Source organism: Taudactylus pleione, unplaced genomic scaffold (genome assembly GCF_031769625.1).
Source record: "Taudactylus pleione unplaced genomic scaffold, aTauple2 ptg000408l, whole genome shotgun sequence".
NCBI classification, from domain to species: domain Eukaryota; kingdom Metazoa; phylum Chordata; class Amphibia; order Anura; family Myobatrachidae; genus Taudactylus; species Taudactylus pleione.
Window position 1 is genome coordinate 8332632 of NW_028284810.1, and position 13853 is coordinate 8346484.

The 13853-nt window shown below is 42.5% G+C and overlaps 1 protein-coding gene across 1 annotated transcript in view; it reads left to right on the forward strand.

The window, feature by feature from the left end:
* The first annotated feature begins 747 nt into the window (after positions 1-747).
* Positions 748-13853, forward strand: part of STOX2 (storkhead box 2) — a 308412-nt gene continuing 295306 nt past the window's right edge. The window contains exon 1 of the mRNA XM_088446974.1: positions 748-1339. Within this exon, the coding sequence (XP_088303100.1) occupies positions 1015-1339 (325 nt within the window). The 5' untranslated portion in view covers positions 748-1014. The remainder of the gene's footprint in view (positions 1340-13853) is intronic.

A 13853-nucleotide genomic window follows, 5' to 3' on the forward strand; every position in this document is an offset into this window, starting at 1 on the left:
TTCCTGTATGACTGGATCATGCAGCCCACCAAGAAACTCTGCATTCTGGTTGGATCAAAATGCATTATATAGCACCTATCCTTGTGTATCAATGCCTATTTCCCTATAGATTGTAAGCTTATGAGCAGGGCCTTCCTACCTATATATCTGTCTGTTATTACCCAGTTTTGTTCTATTTATGTTTCCAATTGTAAAGCGTAACGGTTATGCTGCGCTATATAAGAAACTGTTAATAAATTAAAATAATAAAATAATGCAGCAACGTTTATAAACCATATCCTTGTATTGTACTGTTAATAACAGTTTTCCTGTGAGCTCATTTGCTTATGCACTTTATAAGGCACTGCGGAACCATTGTGGCACCATAATAAAAATAATAAAACGCATAGTGAAAGCAATGTCTTAAAGATTTTTACCCCCATGCATCACAGTAGGAACCTGATAACCTAATGAAACTGTCTATCCCTATATTCCTACAAAAGACAGCATATGTGAGCTACAGTTTTATTTACTTTAAAATAATTTATTTTTATACAATTTACTCTATTCTTGTGTCATTTTTTTTCTTTCTAACAATAATGCAAATGTGCTGGCCGGGGCTACCCAAAAGGAAAATGACCAACATGATGGTCAGGTCAGGTACTGGGCCAGGTGGAGTGCTGGGTGCTGCAAGAAGGTCATCCAGCAGAGGGCAGTAAAGAGAAGGACTCTGGTGTAAACTGTCAGAGCTACAGGGAGGGTCAGAAATATACCCACCTGTACATTCCACCACGGACATCTCTGCAAGTGCAATCACTCTACAGGGAAGATAACACAAGGCGCTGTTCTCACCATTGGACAAGCAGTGTGGGAATGGCTAGCACCCGGGCGAGCAGGGTCTTGTTAGTAAAGAGTATTTCCTCTCTCTGGTGACTTATGCAAAGAGCATGCACTTGGTCACATCTTCAGGGACTGTAAGACTCACGTGGCGCCCCCACCCAGCACGAATACACATACCCGGTCCCCTAGCACAGCATGGACCAGGACTTGCAGATTGCCCCCCGCTCCTTGGCGGTGGTCCTGAGTAACAGGGGGACCTCAGAGAGGCTGCTTCTGTCCGATGAGAGGCTCCAACGGCACCATGTGGGCTACGAGATTTTTGCCGACTTCAAAGCGGAAAATATGCAGCATTTCTGGAACAAGAAAGTGACCGCTGCAATCTCGGAAACACTCTTCCTTGGCTGGATAGATGAGCATGTCCTCCTGATCCAGGGAAAAGAGGAGCACTTGGGGGCTCTAAGAGAGGGCTGGGTCAGGAGATCCCTCAAACCCCCTCCAGGATTTGATATCAAGTATCTAGGTAAGGTGCAAACTTTCTAACCCATTGTATGGGTTCTGAGTTCCTGGTTGCTACATGACAGCGTCACACAACAACATTCCCTGTGCTACTCATTCATAATGTAAATGCAGAGCATGTTGTTTCAGTCTCAAGTTTACAGTCTGTTGTACAAGGAACATGCATGTCCAGTTTCGCAATGTACTAAAGTAGTATCATTAATATTCTGTTGCAAATACTGTTTTTATTTTGCACAAGTTTGGATGTTTTGGAAAGTCCTTAAATGATTTCATAGTGGACTGGTTCAGTAGGCTGGAAAATGGTTTTAAAGGTATTGTGCTATTATTAATGGGCTTAGTGCATTTCCTTTCTGGATTCTGGAATGGTGCCATAATACAGTCACGTTGCAGGAATGTTTGTTTCACCTAAAACTACAATAGCATTTAATGCTGTCTTTTATTTGTGCCGCTACAAATGCGCATTTCTGGGAAGTTAATCAGTGCATTCCAAATAAGCCTAATGCATTGTATCACTTTTGCAAAACCCACATCCTGGGTACACATTGAACGATATATCGTTCGTACAGCTGTCAAACTATTGTCCCGATGTCTGCCGGTGTACACATGATATGTCTGTGAACCACATTGTTCACAGGACTATATTGCATCAATCTTCCAGCACAGCAATTGCGATATATCTGAACGATACATTGTGAACATCTGCCTGTGTGTACAGGCCACCGACCAACCCATATGCTGGCTGCGGGAATCGGCGACATTGATGGCACAACTGGTTTTTACGGCCAGTCATATTGAACAGCTGTTTAATAAGTGTGTACCCTGGGCGATCCATCAGCAAAGTGTGTACCCCACATCTGGGAGGCTATCTTTGACATATTACAACTACCATAGATCCTGGGTGATGCTCAGCCCATTGGGTCCCATTAGGAGCACACACTGAATGTAAGTTGTTTTGTTATTAAACCTGTCTGATCCACCTGACCGTCGCTCAGCCAACTTCTGGCTGGGAATGGAGATTGCCTCCGCACATCTTGGAGTGTATGGAAGTGCTCCCAGAGCCTTAACTAGACTTTTTGGTGCCCTGTGCCAGAGAGAGCATTGCCTCCCCCCCCCCATTTTTTAAATAGGGACATACAGTAAGACTCAAGTGCACCTGAAAAAGGGCCATGGCACTACCCTAGTTACGGCCCCGGGCTATACCAGTTACGGCCCTACTATAATGCGGTCGCTCCTCCATTTCAGCTGATCAGTTTGGTCAGCTTTATTACTAGATTACCATATTTGTAAACAATATAATAATGTAATGGAGTACTTTCCACAGAAAACACACACACACACACACACACACACACACACACACACACACACACACACACACACACACACACACACACACACACACACACACACACACACACACACACACACACCTGCCTCCATATTTGTACTTTCACCTTTGAAAATCAAATGGGGAATCCTTTTTTTTTTTTTTTTCTTATTAATTCAAATGGAAATATCAAGTAAGAGAGAGCTGTCACTTAATATTTGCTGATTCATTCGTAGATGACCTGATTCTGGGTCAGGGTTTTGTGTGTAGAAGAGAAGACCCCTAATCATTGAATTGCTAATATCATTATGTAGCCTTGAAGGAGCCCCCAGTACACACCAGAGATACATTTTCCTAAATGGCATATCTAGAGATGTGGCCACGTAGAGCTGTCGGTAGACTTGTACCACCCGTGGCAATGCAGAAAGCCACCACCTCCCTTCCTCTGTAAGAGGAAGGATTTCTGGGTTTAGGACCCAGAAATCCTTCTGCGCATGCATTGAGTGGTGCACGCGCCGCGGGTGGTGCTGGGAGGGATTCGATTGGATCCCTCTCATGGGGTAGTGCAAATTGAAGCCCATAGGATTGTATTGGGTAATGCCATGTAAAGATGGAGTAGCCCACAGCATCCAAGCTCCGTAATATATCGCATTCCGGAGCTTGGTGCATATGCAGTGAGAGACCAAACCTCCAAAAACGTCATCCCGCCAGTTGTCCACTACAGGAAACTATAAAAAAAATTGGACCCCAACAGGAAAAAAAAACCACACACATTGGCCCCCACGGGGAAGATAAAACATAGGGTCATTCCATGTCAATAGGACAAGGGGTACCCACCTGACCATCTCCAAATTTGACAGTTGTACCCACCCCCACTTTGAGGGCAATAGATTTGCTACTAATGCATATTGTGAGTGTGTTTCTCCGGAAGCTGGTCTGACATATACAGATGTGCCCATATACGTCTTTTACTTCCTTGCGTGTAAAACAGACCTTCTAGTCTGCGCCATTCTGTGGTGTGACTCTGTAGCACATTCATCTTATTTGCAAAGTGAATAGCATGCACAAGCAGCTTTTGCTGATTAAACTGATATACAGCATGCCAATGTTCTGTGTGAGACTGCGGGTGTATCTGCATGTGAAACGCTACGATCCACAGCCGCTGACAGTGTAACGCAATATTTTGTATGCAGATACGCCCACAGTCGCACACAGAACATTGGCATGCTGCATATAGTGTAATCAGCAGAATCTGCTTGTGTGTTCACATCAATTTGCGATATAAGATTCATTTGAAGGTAAAAAGTCGCCTGAAAAGACGATCAGTGCTACCGAGTCGCACGGTGCTCACATGTTATGTTCAACACAACTTGTAGCGCACGGAGGTACACACATTGGCCCCCACCGAATAAAAACACACACATTGGCCCCCACAGGAAGTAAAACACACCCACATTGACCCCGACAGAGAAAAAAATCACACTTTAGTTACAGCCCCCCACAGAAGATTTACCTGACCTTTTGGTAGCAGAGGAGAGAGGAGCTCCCAGTTCCTCAGCAGCAAGTAGGCGCCAGCACCCAGCAAAGGCTGCAGCCTCAGTCAATGCAGTGAGAGTGACACTGTGCAGACGGGACAGTGACACGTGGCTGTGTGACTTATGATGTCACGCCACCGCAGCTCTGTAGGTCACGGTCCAGGCCACGTCTGAGGTGCCCGGAAGAGCCCAGCATTTCCCTTTCACCAAAGTTAGAACTTTGCGGACACTGGAGCAATGGAGGAGGTACCTCATAAGAGCTTGTGCCCCGAGACAGTCACCCCCATTGTCTTCGATAGTTCCGCCCTTGGCAGTAGGTTCCATTTTAAGTAGCATTTGACGTACCACATAACGTTTCATCCACAATTTGTGCATTTCCATGTATTATAAATATAAAGCTAACATTCCCTCCTATGTTACCATTATAAACACTGAAATGTTTGTAGTGTGAGGGCACAGCCCTCAGGAGCACTTGCTGAATTTATTTTATATAAGTGTTAGGGCAGTGGTTCCCAAACTTTTTTTGAATCATGGCGCCCTAGACTATTAGCATTGTTTTCACGGCACCCCTAAGCCAAAAGTTTCTTATTGAGAAATTCAGAAAAAATGTAGTAAAGTGAAGTAACTTGTGCTGACCTGTGATCCTTAGGCTCAGTTATGTGGTGGTGGACAGGTTTGCACTTAATGTTTGTCCAAATATTTACATTATATTGGCCATAAATAATTTGATTTGGTGCTGGACCACCAAGCACCCCTGCAAGTGACCCAAGGCACCCCAGGGTGCCACGGCACACAGTTTGGGAATCGCTGTGTCAGGGGATGAAAATGTGTATGCTGACATATGTGTACGTATTTCTTTAGTGCATGTGCAGTGCGGAAATGTGGATTTTATGTAAAGAAAAAAAGTTTGAATACATCCAATGTTACATCAAGTGATAGCTATTAGATATTCTTTCTGGAATACTGTATCTCTGTGCTTTTAATTTTTATTAGAACACCCCCCTGTCCCATCTCAAGGTTAACTCAAACACAACCTTTTATTTTGGGTGTAGTTGAAGGAATTCATATAGAAAACAACAATAGTATACTATGACGAGTTCTTCGCCACATTCGCTGGAGCCAGAGATAGTCATAGTCATAGTCCTGCCACAATCTCAGTGGTTCCCTAATATGTATTGTGGCCATTTGTTCTGGGCTATTGGTCAAAGGAAATGGTATCATTGGTTCATCATCTCCGGATGCTCAGCAGTTGCATAACGTGAATCGGGGTTTCCCAATCTGTAATACATAAATTCAAATACCCAATGATGAGAAGCAGTTTGGGAAATTGTCCTATCACCACTGTAATAACTGGGTTTGGTTTATGTCGACATTCATTATGTCAATATAATGACAATGTCAACATTTCAGATGTCGACACTTTTAAGCTATCAACATTCATGATGTTGAAATTTGAACCTTTTCTTTTTATAATGTGAATGTCAGACATGTTAAATGCCGACATAGTGACTGCGTACTGTAAAAAGTGGATACCTGCAGTGTGGCCAGAACGCATCATGCATAGTCTTTATATGGGCGAAGTATAACGATGAGAATTCTTATTATGTTTATCTGCTGTAAACTTATACTTACATGCTGGAGTCATGATTTTTGTATTCATTATTACTTGATCCAAGGTGATCATGTTCTCCTTGTGTACAGTAGGTGTTTTGGCTATTAATGCTAGTTTGCTGAATATTACTGTATGCACAACACTGATGTACAATGCATTTATTGTGACGGTGTTTTCAATCTCATTGTATTCCTTATATGCTTATGTGTTAATGGCCAGTGTTGGTGTGACTATTATATTTCATTACATTGCTGATATGGGTATATTATGTTTGCACTGTCTATATAATCACTGTTCACCTTTTGTAAGGTACAAATGACTTGGCTGTACCCCTGTATGATGGATTGTGTTTCATGAGATTAGAGATCAGGTTGTTTTTCCATCAGCCCCGAGGGTCCCATTGTGTTAGTATGGAGGATGAGCTTTGTACGTTGCTAGATATGTCTCCCTTTCTGCAGATATTGGGGCAAAATCTGAGTAATGAGCACAGCAAAAAAAAAAAGCAAGTAACTTGGTATCATGCACAAACCATGTTGCAATGCAAGGGGTGTAAATACATTTATTATTTTTGCATGCAGGATAAATACTGGCTGCTTTTCCATGTAGCCCACAAATGCTGGACAGCTTTGTTTTTACACTGCAATTTATATTTGCGTTTGGAAACGCTCCTCCCAAATCTAAATCTCCCAGCACATTTTATCTCCCTGACCTACAGTGCAACATGGTTTTGTCAAGGTGTAAAGTTATTTGCAATTTTTTATGCTTTGCTCCCCACTCAGAATCAACCCCATTGACTCTTCTTTGATTGCTTAGATCAGTGATCTTTAGTTTGAGCAGTAATCAGTATACATCAGTTTTACTAGGTCAGTGCTATAAAAAAAACTCTTAAATCTTCTTGTCGTTTCAAAGCACAGTTGTTGAAATGTGATAGTACTTGCAGTATATACCATGTATACTTCCTTCTCTAAACTAGATTCACCAACATTTCAGAGACTGGTAACTTTATTGTTCCTTGGGGTTAAATGTATCTTCTAATTTGCTATGTTTATGCATTAACATGGCTCGTTTGAGTGTTTTGAATTATGTTGCTGTATGAAAGCAATGTTATTATTACAATAAATAATAATAAATAATAAAAACATAAAATACAGTTCTGATCTGTAATGTCTTTGTATAATGGGTGATATCAAATCACTAAATGTTTTGAGACTCCGGGCCTGATTCAGCTTGGATCGCTATTGCGATAGCGTAAGCAGACGGCCTGATTGTTGCGTAATGCACATGCACTACGCGTGCACAGCGGGAGCATTACGATGGCACTGCAATCACGCAGACCACGGAAAGCCATCGCAGAGTGAGCAACAGGTAGTCAGTGTTTGGGGGTGGTGACGGGGGAGTGGTTGAAGAAACGCAGGCGTGCCTGTCCGTTTGAATGCCGTTGCAAGGGCGTGCATAAATTAACCACAACGGCATACGCAGCTTAAGTACTCACTGCATGCAATGAGGTTAGCAATTTCGGAGTAAGGTTTGACATGTTGTAATTGTGCGTGAGGGGCCAATGTTACTCAATGTTCCCAATGTATACGCAGGACTGCAAGGTATTACAGATGTGAGATAGTGGTAGTGGGCATCTCTAGGCTGGCTGTACAATGGCTTTGCGATTGCATTCATTAGCATATTTTTGCAGCAGATCATCGGGCCCTCAGCTCAGAGAAAAGTTAAGTTTGCCTGTTCCTATCTTGTGCCACCTTGCAGAACTGCTACAGTATATTAAACTTGCAAATTAATCAGATTTACAATAATTTTTGTGTAATCGTTATTTGCGGGATGTGTACCGGATTTGGGCTTGGTTCTAAGTAGTCAGCACTGGGATTATCTCCAATAATATATTGTTTCTGCTATCTTGACAGTGTAAGTATTAGTGATCATTGTATTATGGCGATGGAATGTGTTTTGTTGCATCATATAGATCTTTTTATTGCAAATCCTTCAACCTTACAAAGAGACCTCGATAGATGCCTTGCTGATGCTATCAACAGAATAGCTTGACGTGTTGGTGCTAGCAGTTGTATACTCCTTATTTTTTTTAGCTAAGCTTGTGCGATTGTCTTCCCTCGTATTGGTATTTGGTCTATAAACATTACTTTGAGGCAGATTTGGGACCACTCATTTACCAAGTATTTTTTCCCCTCCTGTCCCTAAATAGGGACTCTATTCATGAGATTGTTCAGTTATAGGGCGAGATGCATTAATGCAGATTTTGCAGTCAAACCTCAGAAAATTAAATTTTCGGCGGTTTGTCCACTTACCACATATGACGTATGCACCAAGCTCTGGAATGCGATGCGGTGCTTGGAGCCTATGGGCTTCTGTTTACAATTCCACCTGAGAGGGAGCCCTCCCAGTCATTTCCGGTGGTGCGTGTGCGTCACTTGTCACATGCGCAGAATGACTTTGGGGTCCTACACCTGGAAAGCCTTCTATTGCATAGGACAGAGTTACTAGGGAGAGCTGTCCTTTGTGATTTTTTTTCAAGCATACGGTGTAAATATATGCAGTTATGCTTGCGATGAGTGATGGGATGCATAACATTCAAAATGTGTCATGCATCCATAGACACACTCATTTTATATATACAGATAATGGTAATACATAGTTGCAAAACTCCTAGCTCTCAAAAGTCTTGTTTGTCACATTAATATAGATGGACTACATCAGCGGTGGGGAACGTCTGTCTGCCTCTCTGTCTGGGGAAGCGTAAGGGAGACTAGATGTCGGGGAGAGTGTCCGGTCATCATAGCAGCGGGCCCAAGCCGCGCAGGCTGAGGGCCCCCTGACGGGCTACGATCCCTAGGAAGCCGGGGAAGAGTTCCCAAAGTTGCAGTGTCGCAACATGGCTCAGAGCTGTCACCATGAACAGAAAGAATGGAGGCAAGGGCTGGCCGTACAAACTATAAGTATCTCCATATGTATGCTGCTCCTCTCACATACATACTGTACATATCTGCACTGCTGCTCTCGTCTATATACATACATGTGTGCACTGCCCCTCTCATTTATATACATACATATGTGTGCTGCTCATCTCATACATATATACAGATACCTCCAAACATGACCCTCTCCAGGGGGGACACAATGCTCTAGTCCTGGACTTCCCTGGTAACTTATGATTGGTGGCGGCTCCAGGGGTGGGGCTGCAGCACGGTCCAAAATTCAAATAGAGGAGTCACACCAACTGCCAGTGAGTCCCAGCCAGTGATGTCTGGCAGCGTTTGAAAAGTCCAGGACCAGAGCACTGTGTCCCTCCTGGAGAGGGTCATGTTGCGAGGCATCCATCCATGTGTGCACTGCTTCTCTCATCTGTATAAATACCACAGCAGTGTCACACCATACATACCACAGCAGTGTCACACCATACATACCACAGTAGTGTCACACCATACATACCACAGTAGTGTCACACCATACATACCACAGTAGTGTCACAGAGCTGATGACCGCTCTGTACACCCGCTGCACTGCCATGGTAACAGCCACGCTGATGTAACACTCCAGGCAGTGCAGCGTACGTACAGGGCTGTCATCAGATGGGCCTGGCTGGTTACATCAGTGCTGGTGAGGATATCCCAGGGCTGCCCCTCCACCTTGCCTGTCACATGACCAGGAACCATCAGGCCTGCCCCTCCAAGCTGTCTGTCACTCTACTCTCTACATTAGGGGTGAGTTAATTAATTTTTTTACCAGATATAGCAGGCTAATTTTTACGTTGATAATTTTGTATGGCCCGCGAATGATTTTTAAAGGGGGAGGTTAGGGTTAGGTTCAGGCACCATCGGGGGAAGGTTAGGGTTAGGCACCAAGGGGGGGTGGTTAGGTTTAGGCATTTACCGTTAGGGTGCTGAGTAGGAGGGGTTATTGTTAGGCTGCAGGAAAGGAGGGTTAGGGGGTAAATAGGACAGGGGAACATTTATTTACCTTTCCTCTGTTGGGATTCGAACCATCGGGATGACGCTGTCAGTGTACTGACAACCGGCCCCTCCTCTGTCGGTATTTCATACCGATTCCTTTGGACCTGATTTATTAAACTTCTTTTTTTTCCCTGTGGGTTATACAAGTGCAATGTTGTAACAGTTGAAATCCTTTGTGCTGGGTTGGAAACTATATAAAAACTGTTACACTTTCATGCAGTGCAATGATTCATATATAAAATGGAAGGAAATTTAATACTGAATTCAACACCATAAACAGAGGTCAAATATTTGCATTAAGTTATGCAGTGAAATCAACACTTAGGGTGAAAATCCCTGTGTACTTATGATGTTACTGTCCTATCAGTATTTCGTTGGGTATCCTTTATTTTGTAAGACAGCAGCACAGCGACGTGGCATTGAGCCAATCAATGTTTGGAGCTCTTCCTTCTTTATTATGTGGTGCCATGAGACCATTATAGCCTCAATTAATTGTCTTTTATTGGATGGACGCCTCAAATGTACTAGTTTTTTCAAACTGAACCACAAATGTTCTATGGGGTTCAGGTCTGGGCTGTTTTCTGGCCATCCCAGCACCTGTATGTCATTCTCCATGAACCACTGTTTGCACGTCCGTGCAGTGTGACAGGGAGCTGAATCCTGCTGGAAAAAAATGGGGCAGTATCTGGAAAAAGATCCCTGATAGAAGGTAGAAGTTTTGGTTGTAGGATGGTGTCAATGTACTTTCTGCTGTTCAGTGTGCCATCTATGACATAAAGGCGGCCTACAGCATCTGCTGTCATATATGCCCAGATAATAACACTTGTAGGATTTTGTTGTCGCATGAATGCAATCTGGATGTACCTCTTCCCCGATGCGACGTCTCACAAATTTTATCCCATCACTACCAAATATGGATATCTTAGTTTCGTCACTCCATATCACTTGTTTCCACTGACCTTCTGTCCATGCAATTTGTTCTTTTGCCCACTGTATTCGTTTCTGCCACTGCTTTTTAATCAGCAATGGCTTTTCTTCGCGGAATCCTACCTTTTAGGCCAACCTCCATTAGTCTTCTCCGTTCCGTTCTTGCACTGACAAAAACACCAGTTGCACTCAGGTCACTGCTAATGGCCGCAGATGACATCCATCTGTCCCTGACGCAAATTTGTTTTATTCTCCTATCATCAACAGCTGTTGTGTACTTTTTCCAGCCTTTTCCTTCTTTGTTTTGTATGGATTGTGTTACCTGATAGCGTAAACAAAACTTTCGTACTCCTGATGTTGTCACATTACCACCAGCTTCTCTCGCAATTGTTGCATACGAAAGACCATTTTCACGCCGTAACGCCACAATCCTGGATCTCTTCCTGGGTGACCAGTTACCACTTTGCCTGGACGATATTATTGTATTTATTTTTTACACCGTCGTTAGCACTAAACAATACACACAAACATCCAACGTAATCGCACTTCAGTAACCAACTTTATTCTGCAAAATGAAACAGCCAAACTGACCTTTCCCACCTTTGAACATGACCTTGCACCTGCTCATAAACGACAGCTGATTGATCCTCAGAACGACGATTCCGATTGGCTGGTAGTAGCTGATACTACAATCCGCTTCTTGAATCTCACGAATCTGTGCTTCTTTGTCTGACTGAAAGTAGCATAACTTCCCTTGTAATGCATATATTTGACCTCTGCTTGTTGTGTTGAATTCAGCATTACATTTCCTTTCATTTGATATATGCATCATTGCACTGCATGAAGTAAAAGTCTTTGTAAGCATTCAAAGTTGAAACACATTAACATTTCAAAATGTGTCCACAATTTTGGCCACCAGTGTATATAAAATAGAGACAGTGAAGTGTTAAAATGTGTTGAAGAAAAATATGTTATACTGCGGTGCCCTGAGGCAGATCAACCAAAGCAATCAAGGGGGACCCACGCCCCAAAAATGAAGCAAAGCTGCACTACACAGTCTAAATATTTGCAGGCCTTACATATAAATAATTGGAGCTGGGCTAGTTTTGGGGGTGTCCTGCGCTCTGGATTTGAACCTTGGTATGTTAGGGACCTACCCGACAGAGGTTACCCGGATGTGGTGGGTAGGCCCATAACCTTGGCCAAGATTATGCCAAAAACCTCTATTTACTGCAAAAATTTATTTATTTGTATATAATCAGTTAATTTGCAGTTGTGCACTTGTATCTCTTTTTGTGTATATATTAATTGTATCCACAGGTAGCACCTCCAATATTATATATATATATATATATATATATATATATATATATATATATATATATATAATATATATATATATATATATATGTATGTATGTATGTATATATATTTATAACATTTTCACGGTGTGCAGTCTGAGGCACATTTTCTATATAAATACAAATTATATAGAATCAGGCCCCTTGTGCAGTATTATGAAAACAGATTTAAAATATTGAGCTGGATACAACTTTTGTCCAATGCAACAAACCTACAAAACTGTAAATTTAGTAGTTTCTAGGTATCTCTATTGTTATCGCACCTGGTCAGAAGTGCTTTGAAATGCTTTGTGGTAAATAAATAAAGGCAGCATAACTCTGCATACGATTTTTCCATACAGCTGGCTTCAACATTGCCTCTGTGACAGAAGACGCCCTTGTAATCCATTTTTCTAGATCTGAAAATGTTAAGTTTGTTCTATATATGAGGGATACATCCGAATGGAAGATCTACAGTGCCTAGATAGTCAGTCAATAAGTTAACACCAAATGATCGACAGTTAAACAGCTGACATGGATTTAGGTCGAAAGGGACAAAATGTCGACACATTTTTTTCAGTATTGTTAGAGTTAGGCACTTGGCGGAGGGTTAGGCTGCGGAAGGGGACGGTTTGGGTTAGACACCAGGGGGAGGGGGAGGATTAGGGTTAAAATAACAAAAATAGTGTCAACCTTTTCTGTATCGACTTTTTGAACCTGTCATCCATAGTTCATGTTGACCTGTTAACTGCCAACGATTTGACCCTGTCGACCATTTGAACATGTCGAACTAGTGCCTGTCGACCATCTGGTGTCGACCTATTGACTATATACTTTCAATCTTTTTTACCAAACCTGGGGCTAGATGCACTAAACGGAAAATGCAGAAGAGCTGTCCTTTGCTGTACTGATCACATATGTTAGTGCATATGTGTTCAGTACAAATGCAGTGACTGGCGGTAAGTTTTGCTCTGTGTTAGTGCATCTCGCCCCTATAATTAAGTTAGGTAAATAAATCCATTTATTTCCATTGCGATCCAAGGTTGTTCCTGGGTGGAGTAGGGGAGGTGGCCTAAAGTGTTTCAAAAAGAGGCTGGTCTGTGGGTGTGTTATGGGAGTTCTAGAGGGTGTGTCTGTGCCTGTGTCTGACTTCCCAATCGCAGAACTGCAATCTCAGAGGCCAGTTTCAGATAAATTCTTGACACCGAATCTGTGCAGTGCAGGACTTAAGCCGCGTACACACTAGCCGATATTATGAGCGATTAAACGATAATGAAATCGTTCACAATATCTGACAGTGTGTATGCTGTCAACGACCAGCGATGCGCGCTCCCATGGTCGTTGTCGACATTGTTCATCGCCCGAACCTGCAGTCCAACCTGATGATATCATCAGATTGTGCAGGTTCGGGGATGAGGTAGGGTGCCTGCACTGAACGATATCGAATAAATGTTATGTTATTTATATGGAATAAAAGTCAGGAAGTGGTTAAAACATAATGGATATTATTAGAAATAGGATAGAGTACTTCCTGCAGGAAAGGAATATGCAGGGTATATGTTATTCTGTTCCCGCTAAAGTATAACCTATTCATTCCATTTCCTGCAGGATATATTCCTATTAATTCATTTTCACTGGCACAGAACCTTCCATTTCCCGCACATTATGGCGCTTTTATTCCAGTTTCTCTTCCATAGAACCTGTTAATTTTATTTTCTGCGCAATATGATGACATAATTCCATTTCAGATGACAAAACCATTTTTTTCCATTTTCTACATGATATGGGGTGGGATGTACTAAGCAT